Source organism: Mastigoproctus giganteus, chromosome 2 (assembly GCF_048544385.1).
Source record: "Mastigoproctus giganteus isolate SK-2022 chromosome 2, ASM4854438v1, whole genome shotgun sequence".
Classification (NCBI taxonomy): domain Eukaryota; kingdom Metazoa; phylum Arthropoda; class Arachnida; order Uropygi; family Thelyphonidae; genus Mastigoproctus; species Mastigoproctus giganteus.
This window is the reverse complement of record NC_143576.1, coordinates 30,637,863-30,657,088: the sequence shown is the minus strand read 5'-3', so window position 1 is coordinate 30,657,088 and position 19,226 is coordinate 30,637,863. Positions and strand designations below refer to the sequence as shown.

At 38.2% G+C, this 19,226-nt stretch overlaps 1 protein-coding gene across 1 annotated transcript in view; it reads right to left on the bottom strand.

The window, feature by feature from the left end:
* Positions 1 to 14,702: 14,702 nt before the first annotated feature.
* LOC150089246 (neuronal acetylcholine receptor subunit non-alpha-3-like) overlaps positions 14,703 to 19,226 on the bottom strand; it is a 63,832-nt gene continuing 59,308 nt past the window's right edge. Inside the window, exon 6 of the mRNA XM_090390401.1 lies at positions 14,703 to 15,284. Within this exon, the coding sequence (XP_090246527.1) occupies positions 14,956 to 15,284 (329 nt within the window). The 3' untranslated portion in view covers positions 14,703 to 14,955. The remainder of the gene's footprint in view (positions 15,285 to 19,226) is intronic.

Here is a 19,226-nt window from a genome sequence, read left to right as displayed (position 1 = left end):
TTCGATCAGGCCACCAGCATTCCTGACCGCTTTTATCCTTGTGGTTCTCAGCTTGTCTCTGAGCATGGTGATAACCTGTGTTTTGAGTTCCTTGCTGGATTGGTTCTCTACCGGGATTGTTGGTCGAAGTACAACCAAATTGGCATGCTTAAGCAGGGTTTCCCCCTTGGGGGGGAAAAGTCCCCTGTTGTACTGTTTCAGTATTTTTCCTCAGCGCGTTTGCATAGGTAGGAGCACGCTGTAGTATTTGTTGTGCCCCTGTACATTCCTGATAGCCCTCTAGTTTGGCCGCATTTCTTTTAGCCCCGTTGTTGACTTTGTGGAGGACTCTTTCTGATTTGGTCCAAATGCCCACAATCTCAGCTCTCAGGATTGCTGTGATTCTGTACGATGATTCTTTGAGTTTATTTTCGAGTTCGACCCGAAGGGCCAGTACCTGATCGATCACCGTTCCATCCTGCAGTCCGGGGTCAATGTTAGGAGATTCAGGCTGTTTACTTGCTTCTTTGCTATGTTCTGGTCGGGAGTCCTCTTTGCCTTGTTCCTTTGGCTCGCTTTGGGATTTTGTCTCCCTTTCTGTTTTTTTTTGGGGGGGGGGGTGACCTATTACTTCATTTTGGGGGTCGGCTGTGGCAGTGGGTCATGCCGTCCCCAGTTTGCTCTATTATTTGCAGTTCGTCATTTTGGAATTGGCTGTGATATGATCCTCTTGTTTGTTTTTCTACATCCATAGTTTGTTCAGTTAATTTCTGACTTGGATTATTTATTTTGTCCCAGTTCTAGTGTTTTCGGATTATTGAGTTCAGAACCCTCTCCGTCAGGAAGAGGCTGGGGAATGATTATGAATGATGCCAACCGTGAGTCCGTGGTACTACTTGTTACCAGGCAATGTTAACTTCAAGGTTTTAGCTTTCTCCTACTGAGGATTCAAGGGGGGGGGGGTACACCCAAAAGTGAAAACTGTCCATGGTAAGTCTGTGGCAGAGGGGGGAGGACACAAAAGTCATTGTATCCTATATTGAAGACACACGGTAAAAATTCGGTTTGGGGCAGAATCGCTGTCAAAGATTACTCAGCTTGAAATACTTCCCGAGTCAAGTGCCAGATTCTTGCGCGGCAGTCGCGTTATACCGGAGCACTTCTCCATTTTCCCTCCGCGAGCCACATGGAGTCTCGCAAACAAAGAAAAATAGAGAATAATGCTAGTATCTGGCCAAATTCCCGATAAGGAACCAAAAGTTTCTCACGTAGGCACTCCTGAGATGAATATCCTCAGGTGGAGACACAATTTGGAATTTATTCTGTAGATAGAACACATTTTAAACACACATTTTTACAGAGTTTTGTAACGTGCATTCGACTGCAGAGGCAGCCATATTGGCTCTCTCCTGGTCCAGATGGCTCTGAAAAATGAAAATGGACCATTTTGGATTGATACAATATACTCGCTGCAATAAAAAAAAAAACTTTCTCTCAGCGCCAGCATTAGAAGGTGACGCCACAACATTGCACATCTTTTAAACAACCTACAACCTGAAAGTATGTGGGACTCCTTCAAAAAAACTGTCTGGCGCTTAGCGTTGATAATTGTGCCTGTTATGGTAGACCTAAAAATTGAAGAATATTAAAAGAGGAGATTCACCACTTGGTGGTAATAGGCTTCCCTTGTTACCTTATTAATTGGTGCGCCGAAAAGGGAGCTGCATGCCTTCCTCTGAAAGTGGATGAATGTTAGACATTTACTACTGTTTAGGAAGACCGGTTAAATGGAAAGATTTAAACAATTTCATCTTATGCATGCCATTCCAGTACCATGCATAAGCTTTTACTTCAGTAAAAAACATTTAAAGCATGAGTATACACTTTGGCTGTATTTGGTTAAATGTGTAACCAGACTGATAGAACAGTGTCAGTCTCTTATTTAAATGGGTCTATTTTTAAAAGATGTTAGAAGTGGTAAGAAAAGCAATATGAGTACTTTTCAGAGTTACTGAATTGAAAAGTACAAGCGATCACTAGTGATTGTCACCGATTCCTGTCTGAATCAACTTCATGATCAAAACAAAGTTTAGAAAGAGAAATTGATGAAGTCAATAAAAATAATTGAACTGCAAAGTTCGGGTAAAAGCAATCGTAAACAGGCCAAATCAAGCTGATGAAAACATTTGGACATCCAAACATAGCTCTTCAATCCAGTGTATCTCACATTCTTGTCCTGAGGTCATTATTCCTCGAATGTTAAAAGAATGTCATGTGCAAATTTATTTTACCAAAAAGTTTTGTAATCTCACTTCCAATTAACAAGGATGGAGAGTGTAAAACAGAGAAGATTTAGTTCTTTTGTTCGGTGAGGAAGCACTTTATGGCTGCATGTTACTAATAGTGCACAAGTTCCTTTTCTTATAAATGCGGAGGTAGCCTATTTTCATCAATTGGTTGTGCATCATTTTAAAATTTCAAGTGTTTTTGTGGACAAGTTTGCACTGCTTTTTGGTGTCGATCAAGAAATAGATGAAGCAGTAGATTTTTGCAGCGTCAGTTCTGTCAGTTTCAGTGTGAGGTGCTATTATGAAAGAAGGAAGATTGATGTTCAATGGTCCTTGATTAGGGAACTGCCAGGAACACAAGGAAGTTTGAAATATAAAAAATTATCCAGTCATGCTTGGCAGTTTTAGAAATTCCTTATAGCAGTGCGAGTGTGAGAGAATATTCAGCCAGCTTAGAAAATCGAAAACTAGGTTCAGATGTTCTTTTTCTAGCGAAGCTATAGAAATATTCCTGACAGCAGGGCATGGTTACGAACAGAACTTTGACTCAACATTCCTGAATTGGGCAAAGTCTGAAGCAGTATCTTTCTTAAAACAATCAAAATTAGTTGATTCTCTAGAATATACAAACAGAAATCCACAGACACAAAACGATTAGGTAAGTTAATGTTTAAAAACATGTTGTACGAGTATTGGGTAAACAGTACTTGGCTGCATTTTAATATAAAAAGTGTGTATTTTCAAGTAAAATTTAATTTATAATGCGTGTGGACTTGAAAAAAAAAAAAACTTTTAAAAACCATTTTTCCAAAAAAATTCCTGTTTTCTTCTGTTTTTGGGAAGCACTTCTGCTTTTTTTGCAGAAAAAAAAAATCCTGTTTTTCGCCTGTTTTGTCCCAAAAACCTGTTTTCAAAACCATTTTTGAAAATCAAAAGTTCTCTTAGGAGAATACGAGTGCAACTTTGGTGAATACTTGTCATTTTCGAGACTTACCAGAGATTTCCCGGTCTCTCCCTCCAACAATTAGCAGCTTTCCTAAACTCTTGGTTGGTTGTAAGGGCGTCAGCAGCTTAGGCCACATTGCGACGTATATAATATGTCTGTAAATTGTGTGTGTTGTTTCCTCCCAGAAACCCCCGAGTTCCTAGAAGGAAAAAATGCCACTCTCGCCTGAGACCGACTGACTCAGCCGCATTTTCGAAAAAGGCCTATAAAAATTCCTGGCGTCATTGATGAGATTCGAACTCGGTTTTTTCCCACCCGGTGTGGGGAGGTTGGAAAAAAACAGACGTTGATCATATCAACTGTGCTACCACAGTTGGTATTATCAACTCTTAAACTGTCCTGCCTGGCATAATAATTTATTTATCCGTATTTTGTTACTTTTTTTGGAGATAACAGCAAAAAAGGGAGGGAGAACACATAAGCCAATGGTTTTTATGGGGGGGGTGTTCCCTTAAAACACGATGTGAATAACATTAAAAATGTACAGTTCTAAAATTGTGCAAAAAATTGGAATTTTTTGCACATTTCTTTAGAATACTTTGTAAACCATCACTATTTATAATATCATTGTGAACATTTTTACAATTAAATGATGAGAGAAAAGAAAAAATATCAGAAATTTGCAAACTATTTACCAACGGTTTCCTTTAACATTTGTACATTATTCCCGTATTGATAATGATTTCCTCTGTGTTTTTAAAATCGAGTTAAGTGGAAGGTAATTTGAATCAGACGTCCCCGGTGATGTGTTCAATTAATAGTTTCTTGAATCGGTTTAGTGAAGTGACATTTTTGATTTTTGCAGGAAGTTTGTTCCAGGTTTTAGCGCCTCTGTATTTTATATTTTTCTGACCTATGGATTTTCTGAAAAGCGGAACCTTCAGGTTTGCTTCATTTCTTAGATTGTACGATATTTCTTCTTCTATGGTTATGAAAAAGGATCTGAAGAGAAGGGGAAACTGTGGTGTCTTCAAAGCATTATAAACAAACACTGCCTCGGCTTTCTGTAGCAGTTGATAGACGCTGAGCAGTCTCACTTCCTTGTATCTCGAACTAACCATTGCATTCCAGGGAAGGCCCAAAATTGAACGAAAGCATCGATTGAGAATGGAGTTGGTTCTCGCAAGGTTTTCTTGGCTGGTAGTACCCATCAGATAATTCCATAGGTTAGGTGCGACTGAATTAAAGAAAGGAGTACTAGTCTGAGAAGGGAAGGAGACACCCAGGCAGAGTCCCTGGCGAGTATTCCCGCTAGTGACGAAGTTTTCTTTCGTATGGTTATTATTTGTTTTACCCAACTTAGCTTATCATCTAGCTAGATTCCGAGAAACTTGGTTTCATTCACCCTTTCAAGTTGTTTTTCTTTATATGTTATGTAGAAATCAATATTTAGTGGTTTGTTTTTCGTTCTAAACACCATATATTTTAATTTTTATGGATTCAGTATAAGCTGATTCTTTTGAAGCCAACTATGCATCACAGGGCCTCCGTAGCCGAGTGGTCAGGAGCGGGAGTGCAGGCACACGCTCTTTGAGCTAGAGCGGGTTTCAAGCCCCTGACTGCTAAATACGGTCAATCTGCCAATCCGCACTGGACCAGCGTGGCAGATTATGGTCCATTTCCCTCAGCATGAATTGTTGAAGAGGCTTCCATCCTGCAGTGGGTTGATAATGGCTGCAGTTTACCTTTATGCATCACAGAGAGCAAGGCAGAATTTTGAGTTGAAGCTGGTTAGGGTTCTTATCTGTGTTCAGGATGGAAATATCATCGGCATATGCTACTAGGTGAGAAGATGGAAGAAGACAGAAAAATGCATCGATGTAAAGTTGTTCTTTACATAGGATAGGTCCGAGATGTGAGCCTTGAGGTACTTCCCTGCAGAAATAACAAATGTCGGAGTATGACTGATTTATTCTTTCGACAAACGGCCGATCAGTAAGGTAGTCTTCTAGGAAAAGGCTAATTTTCCCTCTCAAGCCAAGATGGCATAGGCAAAGACTCTCTCCTGTTCAAGTGAATTCCATCCTTATAAAATAAAAATCCCTGCTATTAACTGGGATAGACCATGCTGGGAATAGCTTCCCTCATAAACCTTGCTGTGCCCCGCTTGTTCATCCACAAGGCTTTCATCATGTAGTCTATCATGTCTGGACAGAATGCAGATACATTTTCACTTGTGTAATTAGAGCAGCATGACTATATTTCTTGACGAAATCGTCAATTAGTTTTAAGTCATTAGTAATGAATAAAATAAACAAGTGCGCAGTCGTTGGTGCAAGAATAGTTCTATACGCTTGCATTTTTATTTTATTATATTGTGCGTTTTCTAAATTTTTGAGCTCTCTTGAACAGCTCTCGTATACAATGCTTAGAGGAAAATGGCCGATTACTCTAGTCAGCAAAAAAAAAAAAATTTTTTTTTTCGTTCCCTGTTAAAATTTAGGGTGATTCTTGTAGATTTGATGTTGCTGAATTCAATATGACAACCATATTGCGGAACACCCACCAGTTTTAAGGAAGATGGGATTAAAATCAAAAACTAAGTTTCTAGCAAAAAAGATGTCATTTATTTTAAGAAAATATTACATACAGTGCTATATATTGAACAATGGGTTTGTTAACCTTATTCTATTTACAAAAATGTTTATCTGATAATAGAACACTTACTTTGTCGTGTCTTGCCTTTTGTAATCGTTCATTGGTGTTTCCTGTACGAGATTCCAACAGTAGTCTGCCAACATATTTGGACTCCATTTTCGCTGGTATCTTTTTTCCATTTGAGAAATATATTGGTGAAACCTTTCACCGTGTTCATCGGAGACCGCTCCCAATTTTTCAGAAAAAAAAGTCTAAATGGGAACGCCGGAAATTAAGTTTTAACAATAAGTTGCATCCCAACCACGCTAAAATTAGCTCATCCAAAATTTCGCTGTGATTTTTGATTTCTCATTGCCTAAAAAGTTCCGGCAAATGTTTTCGATGCCTTCCAGGATCTTATTTCTGTAGCATTTAATATTTTAGTCAATTCCTCATCTTGAAATAGCAGTTTTATTTGAGGACACACAAAAATTCCCTCTTTTATCTTGGTCTCACTGATTCGAGAAAAATCTTTCTCTTCTTTTGTCCATCGCTTTCACTTATATTTTTATCAAACCTAGCTTCATGTGCAAAGTGCAAAGTGTGTTAGTTGGCTGACGGCACCAAGGGTTCCCCCCCCCATCTCCACGTTGTGTACTCTGTTTGCGTAGCACAGAACTCTGCAAAGGCCAGAGATTTAAAAAGTATGTGGGAAGTGGAAGGATGTGTAGTGTTGTGTACCGTTGTTCTTCTGACCATTTAGCCGTTGGGCCCCTGTTGGGAGCCACCGTTACCACACTTACCCCCAGGGCAAGGTCAGGTACCCAGTAGATTTTATTTTGTACTCTGGCAGGCCCTACCACCTAGTTTACGAAAATTTCAGTGGCAAGGGCCTATGTGAAAAAAAAAAAAAGAGGGGTTAACGGTATAATATAAAACGCGGAGAGAGGTTTATGTAAGCGCGGTTTAAATTTGGACGTTATTGATTGATAAATTGTGTGGGGTGTACATTGCGAGTTAGACAGAGTAGGGGGGACACTGAATGCTGGGAGAAAAGACAGAGGTATGGGGACGATAGAGAAGGCGACCGCAGAAAGTCAGACCCATGCCTCACCAGGAGGAAGCAGAGACCTGTCTCCTCCCCACCGGCCGGGGAGGAGAGTAAAAGAAAACCAGGCTAGAGTGCTCAGTTTGCTTGCCAATGTGACTTGTGGCAGAGAAGCTGCTGATGTCTCTAATGTCTGGGTTCGGAGTCTTGCGGTAGGAGTGGCTAACGCAAGACTCCGAAGTTAGGCAGTGATATGATACCGGAAAATCATCGTGTAGAACAATCCATATCCTGCTGGACCCGGTCGCAGCCTGATCCAAGAAATCATTCTCAGATCCAAAGGCCTATACACAAATGCTGGTAACGAAACCCAGGATAACATAGGATTGGGATTATATACTACTGCTCACCCAGCCACTCAAGGTACAAGACACCAGGGAGATCTGACAGACAGTACAGTCCCCATAAGATTACAGAGGCAGCGACTAGAGGAGACTTACCAAATTAAAGCAGTGCAAATAAAAGACAAGATATTTGTATCGAGGCTTAGTCCAGCAACTAAGGCAAGTAGTATCAAGAGCCTCTTTGCAAATGAGCATAAATTGGCAATTGAAGGAAGAGCGATTAAAACTATCCATCTTTTATAATCACGTGTTCGCATGAATCGTCATACACAGTACTTGATCGGAAGTCGTCGTGGCTTTATGTACTGGTCAAACCGTACAAAGACAGGTATCAAAAGGAACCTGCCAGGATTCCACCTTACCAACCAGCTGCATTGTAATTCAACAAGTACAGCTCATAAGCATAGTCTCCCCCTCACCTCCTTTCTTCAGAACATAAGAAGTTTGGCATATAAATTACACACGCTCCAGACTATTGAATGCTCTTCCTAATCGAATTCGAGTTTATCTGTCTAACTGAATCTTGGCTGTCAGATTATAAAAATTTGATCTACTCCTCTACACTGTGCCCTATAATGCCCTTAGCAATTGCAGAGCCAACAAAAGGGGTGGAAGAGTGGTTATATTCTGTGTAAACCACTGGAAATCTACAAAATCTACGTTGAGTAAAACTGAGAATTTTGAGGCCTTATGTACCACCTTGAAACACCAGGATTGCCATCCAGATAGGCCTAATTTACCTCACACCTGACCACACGGATACATCTAGGCTTCAACTTCAGTCTTGGCTGGTGACTAATCTGAACCCAGCACTCCCTACTTTCTTGGTGGTGATTTCAACATGCCACTTCCAAGGCATGCCTCGGCACTACATGACTTAACATTAATATTAAATTCTGCAGATCTTATAAGACTTGATACGCCACCTACAAGAGATGGGCAAGCTCTTGACCTCATCATCCACAGCTTACCGGCTGTAAAAACGCAGCCTTCTCAGTTTTCCTTTACGTCGGATCACCTACCCCTCACATGTGCCATCATTGTCACAAAGGGGATAAACACCTCCATAAGCTCCCACGCAGACGCATCACAACATAAACTAACCTACTCCCTAAGATTTCTCAAGCCGCAGGTTGTTATGTCTCACCTAACTGCTTATGACTGGCTCAGCATAAAAAGTTTAAATATAGGTGAAGTAACTATTGAACTCTCACAACAGCTGAAACTTATTGCTACAGCTGGAGCACCAAAAGAACTCACAATATCTGTCGATACCAGAAACTGGTTCAACAAAGACATCAAGGTGGCTTTCACAATAAAAAAAAAATCATACAGAAGGTGGCTGAAATCAAGAATCTTAGCCAACCAGAAAACATACAAAAGGGGCCGTGCTCACTTCCTCAGATTAAAGAAGTCAGCCCACAGCAATCTTATCCTTTCGCGCATAAAACAGTCTAGAAGGATTCTTGTACGAGACCACAAGTTTGATATGGACAAAGATCTCTTTTCAAAATGGGCTGAACAGGCCTTCAGAGAACAACAACAATCGGCAACTACCGCTTTCTTCCTGTTATGGACTGTCGTCTCCCACAAGCCATGAAAGAAATCATCATTATTAAGGAACAGTTAATTAATGTTATTAACACTTTACCAGATAAAGCTACTGTTGGGCCAGACAGCTTCCCCCGTTTTGCCATTAAAATATCCCCAATTTATATTGTTTAACCCCTTTTACATATTTTCCAACGCATATTGGAAACTGGGACTGTCCTGTCTCTTTGGAGGATGTCAAACTATGTCAAACCAGTTCCAAAAAACAAACAAAAGTTACCAACTGATTTCCGTCCTATATCCATCGGATGCTCCCACCTGAAAATCTTTGAAAAGCTGTTACTCCCTGCAATAATTGACCACTGCCTCTGTGACAGACCATCATCACATCTACACACCTCGCTGCACCACCGATCTACAATAACAAACCTTGACACGCTGTTTCGGATTCAACATGTCATCAGTAAAAGATCTCAAATAGACATTTTCTTTGACATAAAATCGGCTTTCGACACTGTGTCAATTCAAACAATGCTTCGTTTATTAAAGAACTACTACAAAGCAATCACCTCACTAATCTCCATCCTTCGCAACCTCCTTAACTAAAGGATACTGATAATATCCCATAGTCGCTACAAGACTATGACAACGGTAAGAAGGCGCAATATGGCCTTAGTAGCCCATGTGCCATTAAACAACATATCAACCAACCAACAATGGTAAGAAGAGGAGTACCACAAGGTGGGGTGTTATCTACCACGCTCTTTGCACTCATCTTTCAACCATTTTTAGCGATGTTTAAAAACTTCAGTTTTGTAATGACTTGAAGTTGTTCATCATCTCTGATGACTTTAAAAGCGTTCAAGAAATAAATCAAAACACTGCTACACAAATTAAACAACTTGTTGACTACTTAGATATGGCAGGGCTCCAACTAAATCAGAAAAAGTCCTCCTAAATATCTATAACCAAGATATCCAAAAATGATATCCAGGCTCTAATAAATGGCAATAACATCACAAAGTTTTCAACTCACACAGCCCTTGGTCTCACATGGGACGAAAACTTTACTTTCCAGGACCATTTCATATATACAAAAAGGAAAACTATGCAGCCCTTTGGGCGATCCGGCAGGAGATTGTTTGTTGCCAAAATACATCCCTAATGTGCAAATACATTGAAAGGTGTCTCACGCCCATCGCTTTATACGCGTCTGAGTTATGGTCCTCAGCTCCATTAAGTATTGTAAAGAAATACCTGGCAATTGAACATTGGATTCTGAGGTGGCTGAACAGCATCCATGGAAACCCATTCACCACCTCTAGATTGATTCTACATGCGAACAGGACACCATGGAAGATCAGAATTCTGGAAAAAAACCTTACCACTATTGCCAAACTGTTAACTAATAGGATTGATTCTTCCAACGTGCAAGAAATCATCTTAGCCCCAAGTACCCATCCAAGAGAGCGACATAAACAACGGTATAGGTCGACTCTTACCAACTTTGTCCGCCTTAGAGGTATGTTCCCAGTAAACATTTGGAACATTTCAACAATCTGCAAATTAACCCCAACAAATTATTGGATTACAAAAAATACAGGAAGAATATCCTGGAAGACTTGCATCGAAGCACCGACCTCCAGTGAATTTCGACAACCACGAACCAGTCACTCCATCTAACAGTCCATCGCATGTGCTATCAGTGCCGTACCTAGGCACGGGCGAATCGGACAATCGCCCGGGGCCCGATAATGTAGGGGGCGAGAATTCCGAATATATTTTAATTTTTTTAAATAAAAAAATGGTTGTTTCTTAATATACTGTCATTGTATCAAAAAAAAAAAAAAATTCAATATTGGCTTATTTATATTACAGTAAATTTATTTATTTTATAATCAGGTGTTAAAAGAAATTCATTTTTGTCTATTTTTATTATTTAAACCTAGTTTTAATGCAACAAAAACCCACAATAATGCTGATATACATTTAAAACGGTTCGCTTTCATCAAAACGATATCCCATTAATGCTTATCACCGACGGTTTTCAACTGTGCATTTCAAGCTTTTCGCCTTAAAAAATGGCGAAAAACTTGAAAGGACTTGGTTGATATACTCGGGAAAAAATATGCCATTTTTTATGCTTTTGCTGCAAATTATTTTTTCATGCAAATATTCTCTTGAAAACTACTGGGTTCCGTTCTCGGCGTCATTCACAAGACGGTTTATGCTCGCATGAGAACTCTGAAATTCATAAAATATGCATGTTACAGTGGACGGAATTAGAGCTCCAGTTAAAATTAAATAAAATTATGGATATTGTAAATCAAAATTTAGAAATAAAAAAAATACTGGAGAATGATTTTGGAACGGGTAATTGAGATAATTAAATTTTTAGCTTCACGAAATTTGGCACTGAGAAGAAGCAGCAATGAAAAACTATTTGAACCAAATAATATATTGGAAATTTTTTGGCACAAATAGATTACAAGCAAGAATTTTACAAAGAACCAGAAGAGATTTTTATGTTCCGTGTGTCACGCATAATTTAAATTTAGTTGTATCTGATGCAGCACATTCTTCAACAACAGCAGAATTATTTTTTGGAACATTACAAAGATTTTAATGGTTTTGGTAGATATTTCACGCGATTTCCGTGAAATCCCTACCAGAAACAAGATGAGAAGGAAAGATAAAAGCTGTTGAAGCAGTACGAAAGATAAAAGCTGTTGAAACAGGCCAAAGGAAAAGATGCAAAATTGCAGTCTAAAATGCAAGGTTTGTTAACAGAAATTACTTCTTTTAAATTTATTATAAGTGTAGTTGTTTAGTATGAAATATTGAGTATTATAAATAAAGTAATAAAGCCATGCAAAGTAGTACAATTGGTATGAACTCTGCAATAATATTGATAGAAGGTGCTCTTAGACAACTAAATGAATTTAGAACATCAAGATTTAAATTTTGTATGGATAAAACTATACACATTGCAACTGAGTTGGAAGTACCGTCAGTGTTACCAGAAGTGAGAGTTTCTAGAAAAAAGCGCGAGTTTTTTGAAACTTCATCAGATGAACGTTCTATTGATCCAACCAAAATGTTTGAAACGAATCGATTAGGCTATCGTTAGCTTATAAGAAAGATTTGATCAGATGAATGAAATATTCTCGGCTTTTCATCTTATTCTAAAATCAGAAAACTTCATGAATTTATTTGGAAGTGCGATAGAAACGAAATGCCCAACACCTTGAAGGAATTTTAATGGCGAATAAGGGAGCAGCGACATCGATGCCAAAGAGTTACGTCAAGAAATCTAATCTTTGCAGCATGTTTTAAAAGGAAAAATTTTGGTTGCTTAGAATTATTGACATTTATTCAATAAAAAAACAGTTGCATTAACTTCGGATATTATTAACATTGCCAATTACGGTTGCGTGAGAAGGGAGTGTCTTGAGAAATTTAAGTTAAGTTAAGTTTTTTAAGACTCAATACTAAAAGATATAAAAATATTAGACGTTATAGACAAATTTATATCAAGTAAATATCGTAAAGTAATTGATATGAAAACTTTTAAGTTTATAGAAATAATGTACTAGTCGTTAAAGTTTAAATAAATAATTATGATTTGAATAATTTTTGGGTGTTTGCTTTATTTTTTAATTTTACGCATTCACCTTAAATTTTTGCGAGAGGGGCCCTAGATGAATATTTCGCCCGGGGCCGACAGAAGTCTAGGTACGGCGCTTTGTGGCATTGGCAGACGCATAAAATTCTCTGAAGTTCAAGACTTTGGCTGTCATTTAATAGATTTCATTTATATTGTAAACTTAATTAATTCTCTGTATATATATGTAAATGTAAATTCAAATGTAAGTTTTCTCCTTCTTGTAAATATGTATGCATATGCTATTCCAACTCCAGGCAAGTGCATTGTCAAATGTTATCCGTCGTCCTTTTAATGTATGTATTTTTCACTTATAATTCTATGTACACCCGTCTAGCCAACCAGTTGCACAGGGGGGGGGGGTGAAATCAAGCTTAATAAACTGAATAATAATAATAACCCCCTGGTATATGTACCGGTAGAGAAGTTTCTAGAGAACTTCTTCAAAGGTTCTAGAACCTTCCAAAAACATCCCGACCTTTCTTCCGCAGGTAACAATATTCCAGAACGTTCCAAAACATTCTAGAATGTTGTAGAAAGCTCTCGAATGCTCTAGAAATCTCCCGAATGTTCTGGGGAAAAAAAATAGATGGAAAAGATAATTAAACCAACTACACTTAATTTTCGGTCATTAACTTACGATGTTTGAAAACTGAAGTGCTGAGAACATTTTAAGCGCATATCTGAGTTTTTGAACATATTTCCTACGAGAATCTGTCGAAATTGTTTCAGGGAGGAAATTGATGCCAACCAGTGTTATCGGATTCGTTCCTAAATCCGGCTACTCCCATTTCATTTTATATTACCTTATAGTTTTTAAATTGTAATGAATTGTGTATGACGTATCAAGACATCTTGGATAATTTTAAAGTTTTATCATAAATATCTAGCTAAAATAAGTAAAATAAGATGCGTATATTTTTGAATGTAGTGCTGTTCTTTGAATTTAACATAATGGTATCAAAGGAAACCCGTGTTCTTGTCTCAATGCCATACCGGATATATCCAGTTTTTGTTTTCGGGCCTGAATTGGAAAAGATCAGGTCCTCTCTTAATAGCTGTACAATGTAGCTGAAATAGGTGAGGAATTAAAATGGTTCCAAATAAATACTCGGTGTTGTACGTGTGAAGGGAAAGAAGCAAGTTGATACCGTTGAGATCCACAGAGCGTAGATCTCTAAGCATGGTAACGGTTTTCTTTTTTTTTTTTTTTTTCTTTTTTTTTTTCAACGATTACCCTCCCTTAAAAAAACAAACAAACTAGCTTATGAATAGATCACCACAAAGTGCCATAGCATTATATTTGGATTATTCATACTATTCCATATGAGTAATTTTTAAAATCAAACATCAGATTAGTTGTGTTGGCTTAATATGTTATTGTGATAGAAGTTGTAAAAATCGAGTGATATTACTAAGAGTATTATTTTATTCGTATAAATTTGTTAACACCGTTATTTAAGCTGTCATCTAGCAATCTATATTTTCCTCTTGAGTTATTCCGAGTTTTTCAGCCACGCGTAACATGCAGAATGGCCCGTGAAAACTCACCCATGTATTGATGCAGTGGCGCAATATGTCCTAAATCGCTGATGCGCCAAAAAAAAAAAAAAAAACTCACCATGTCTCAAAGGCCAGCGATTCTCAGCTTCAGCCACTAAAATGAAAGTCAGGAGTAACGATTTTTGTTATTATGGTCCTGAAGCAGTGTTGTCTCTCATATAAATATTTTGTATGTAATTAAATGAGCATCAATAATGCAAGACATTTAATTAACATTGTATCAGAATTTCCATCAAATTTCTTTTAATTTTATATAATTAAAATTAATATAAATAATTCATATGAATATACATTTTTGTTTTACTCTTTCAGCAGTTGTTGCGTCATTTGCATTAATTTTAATCTTAATGTAGTCTTTTTTGAATTCGCATTTATTTAATCGTGTCTGCATTTAGTTTGGAAGTCGTAAAATAGTTGGAAACCACTATTACAGATTATATATCACAGTTTGAGAGATTTAAAATGGTTTTAACGTGACCAAGGTTTCAAAGCGTATTGTTGGATTATATTAAACTTGTTTTTCCTTTATCTGTCTTTTAATTATGACTAATTAATAGTCTTGACTCTTCAAGACAAGTTCTTGTTTTAGGAAGCGTTAGCTCTTAAATTTCATGAACACAAGTAAAGCAGTTTTTGTTTTATTTTCTGAAGATGCATAACAGTTTAAAAATAGTTTGCAGATGCCATGGCTTCTAAATCTAAAACAAAGAAGGCTGTGCAAGGGAACATACTGAGATCACGTGGGTACGGATGGTTCCAAATGCTAAACGATTAAAACTGTGACGCCTTACTAATAACTGCTTTGATGCTATTAGCTAGTGAGGAGCATCATTAAATCAATGTAAAGAATCTTAAACGAAATTTAAGTTAAGTTTTTAAGGAATCTTATGGACTGCTATAAAAATGACAAAATATATGAAAAAGAGAAGACGGTCAATAGCTGTAGCCACAAGGTGCCATTCTTCTTGAGGCGAAGGTTGCGTTTCTACATTTTCATTGTCTTCTTGCAGTTGAACACGATCACCAGTTGCAGGATGAACATCAGGAGGACAGAGACAGAATATTCTTCCTACTGTACCCTTTAAGATATTAACAATTTCCGGAAATGGACGATGTGGCCCTTTGATCTGTGAAACGTTGATGATCAAGACTTCCAACAGAAATGCAGAGGTCATAATATAAAGCGTGTTGGTCAAAGGCGAGACTTGGAAAAAATATTTAAAAGAAGAAAAATTAAAATCTTAGCAAAATACATTAAAATAAGGGTCAATAATGCAGAGTGGTACACTCACTCTGCATTATTGAATAATAATGAGAATAATACTAATATACCCTCGAGAATAATACTAATACCACACTGTGTAGAACACTAGCAAAATAATTTTTACAAATAGTTTAAAATATATATAATTTTTTTTTTAAATTCTGTACCAGGTACATAATGTGTCCTGCCGCTAGCATATTTAACGTGTTTTACATTTAAGAGTCATCAGCAAGCGTTAAAAACATTTTAATTTTCAGATATTAATAAAATTCATGGATAATAATATAAAAATGTTTTTATTTTATTAATAATAATTACATATCGGTAATTACATCACATATATCACATATATGTGATATATGTTGCATCACATACATACAGCCTAAGTTTAATTGTAAAGAAAAAAAATTACATTCAAAAATTACACCATGTGACTTGAAACCAGATGCGTTTTCGAATTAACGCGTTTCCGAGTGTTTCTTTTTTTTTTTTTTTTTTGTATCTTAAAACCTTAATATTTCTGTTTCTAAATTCCTTAACTTTCCAACGATATGCTATACATCCACATTATCTCGTTTATTACGCGAGAAAATTTCCTTGATCTTATGTTCATATTTTCCGCTATCCTGGAAAAACTACTGAAATTTTCAGAGGTTCGAAAGTTTTTTTCTCTAGTATAGAGCTAAGATGAAGCTCCGTGCAAAATTTCATTAAATTTGTTCCAGGAGAAGATAAATTGTTGCCATCGGGCAAGTATGATTCTAACAATACAAGTTAAAACAATTCGCTTCTGGCTGAAAATGACGTCACTTCCGTAATGCTTTTCTCATGACGGTTTATCGTTACAAAATTTTTGGAATAATGCCAGTAAAACACGTTTTTAACGTCAAAAAACATGCTGAACTTCTATCAGACGATGTGTTATGTCCCATCATAAGAGATGCGAAAAGTGACCGCCGCCAGCAAATTTTTATTTCCCTATCTGTACCTATTACAGAACTCATTTAATATTCTAGTGAATAAGTGATTCATGAATCATTGGGGAATAGGATCGTGACAGACCATAAAAAAAAGTCTAAAACGACGAGAACTAATTTGGTATGACAAGTCATGGGATTGACTTGTTCGACTGCAGTAACCTGAAGGCAGAATGGTGATAACGCATGGTCTGTCGGACTCTGAAAAAGGTCTTATGGTGGGTGCACGTTTAGCAAGAGCCACGATTCAAGAAACGAAAGACAAAAGCATCCATCTGAAAGCTTTTTAATGGCTGGAAAGCAAGCAGTTCTTCCACATCTCAAAAGCGTAAATGTGGTAGAAACACAATACTTCCAAGAGCGAACCGTCGTACTCTAAAGAGGAATAAGGACATCCAGTGGACATTCCAACCGCTATCGTGCTCAGGGAATTTGAAGAAATTGGGTACTAGCAGTCGCCTGCCTATTCGAAAGACACTTTTCTTTCAGAGAAAAACAGAAAAATCCGTTTGCAGTGGTGCCGATAACAGCGGAACAATAGAAAGTCATCTAGTCAGACGAATCACGATACACTTTATTTTGCACTGATGGCAGGCAGAGTGTGTGGCAACAACCTCACGAAGCGCTGGACCTGCTTGCTTTGTTAAGACAACCCAAGCATCTGGAGGTGTTATCATGGTATGGAGAATGTTTTGTTGACTGGGACTAGGTCTGTTGATACCGATGGAAGGTCGAATGTCATCTAGGAAGTATCTGAATTTTTTTGTATCAGATCTATTGTTTTTTTTTTTTTTTTTGGTAGTTGTTGGCGCATCAGCTTCTGTGGCCATAATGCACCTCCCAAGGTTTTTGCAGTACTTTGATCCAAGCCCGAGGCGGGATTCGAACCCGCGACCTTTAGGTTGCCAGGCAGGCACTTAACCCACCTGGCTAGCCGGTCGGCTCAGATCTATTGTACCCTGCAATGTTACACTTTTATTTGGAAGGTGATGGCCACTCTATGGATAACAATGCAAAGCGCATCGTGCAAGATGGTTCGAAGCACATGATACGGATTTCTACAATCTTCCCTGGCCTCCACATTTATCTGATTTCAATCCTGTTGAGAATGTGTGGGATAGGCTGGGGAGAGCTATTCGATAACGAAGTCCTCTTCCTCCAACTTTGTCAGAGCTGCGCGATATAGCATTAGCATATGATGCAAGAAAGCAAGCTTATACAGCATCAGCCTAAAAAAAAAAAAAAATATATATATATATATAAATAAATAAACTAACTAACTAACTTCCCATTTCACCTATCCATTCTCTCCAAAAGTTTGCCCAGTTCTTTCTTGAATTTATTTAAACTATCAACTTCCACAACAACAGATGGAAGTTTGTTCCAGCAGTCAACCACCCGCTGACTAAAGGCAAATTTCTGCAGTCCCATTCTGCAACTGTCTTTCCTCATTTCGAATTTATGCCCCCACAAGTGCGTAATCTGAGGAAGAATCCCATCAGCATTTAGCTTGTTCAAACTATTCAAAGCCTCAATCAGAACACCTCGCAGGTGCTTAGTCTGCAGACGCTGCAATTTGTAGAACTTAAGCCTTTCTTGGTAAGAACAACCCTTTGTTCCCCCTCACAATCTCATTACCCTTCTCTGTACTCCTTTCAGCAGGTATTTTGCATGAAGAATGGTTAAAATTAGACCAAAACGCACTATAACACCTTAGAGAATCCATGCTGCTCCGCACATTTGGTTTTTTTTTTTTTTTTTTTTTTTTTTAGGAGCATTAGCAACTAAGGCCATATTGCTCCGGGATATGCGGTGGTCATTCCCTGAATGACCTTTCCGCATCCTCCGTATTTGGTGGTGACGGGCTCGAACCCCGGTCTAATCAAGAAGCGTGTGCTACGCACTGCTGCTCCTTCCCACCTGGCTACGGAGGCGCCGTGCTCCGCACACTTGATGTTATTAGAAACAAAGGCTGCCCGATTCGATACTAAATAAATGTTTTTTTTTTGTGTATGTATTTATAAGACAGGTGGGCAGATACTTTAGGATGCTGTATGTGTGCAATTAAACGTGGCATCGCAGTCAACGTCAAAAGGCGCCGGTATGATAATCTCGGAAACTATGGTGTCTTGGAACTATCTCAATACACTAGAGACACAGCCTGGTATGAGTATCCCAGAAAATGTGTTTCAATTATATTGCGATTAACGAGCAATCTTGTTGCCAGAAACAGTTTGTTGGTAAAGTGTAAAGGGGTTCCCCCCATCTCCGCCGAAAAACAGTTTGTTGGTGCGAGAGGCCAGCGGAGATTGACAAGGCTTGTGCAGGAAAACAGAAAGGCTACAGTCAGTCAAAAATCAGCACAACAGTTTAAACAAAAGAGACATTTTAGAACTCTACTCGTTTTAATTTGTCATGGAGTATCGCAGCCGCCGGCTGAACTGGGCTTCGCTTCTGTTAGTAAAAAATCAAGATTGGGCTCAAGGGATACCAACAGTGGAGGACAGAAAAAACGTTACTGGTCTGACAAATCCTGCTTTCCGCTGTTTAACACTGGTGGGAGGACCAGAATATGGCAAAAACAGCACGAGTCCATAGACCAGTCCTGTCTGGTGTCAATAATACGGGCTGGTGGCGGTTGTGTAATGATGTGTAGAGTATTTTCGTGGTGCACATTTGACTTCTTGATACTAGTGGAGAAAGATTTGGATACAACAGGTTTTTTAGAAATTGTTTCTCTCCAGGAGCGTTTCTTCGTGGATGCCTGTTGAAAGAACTCATTCAACTCTGCGAATGAGTTCTTTCAACAGGATAATACGCCATTTCTGGTTAGTGACATGTTAAGTCTTCGATATGCCTGTTCTCCCCCCCCCCGCCTTTCTACTGCATTGCCATAATTCTTTAT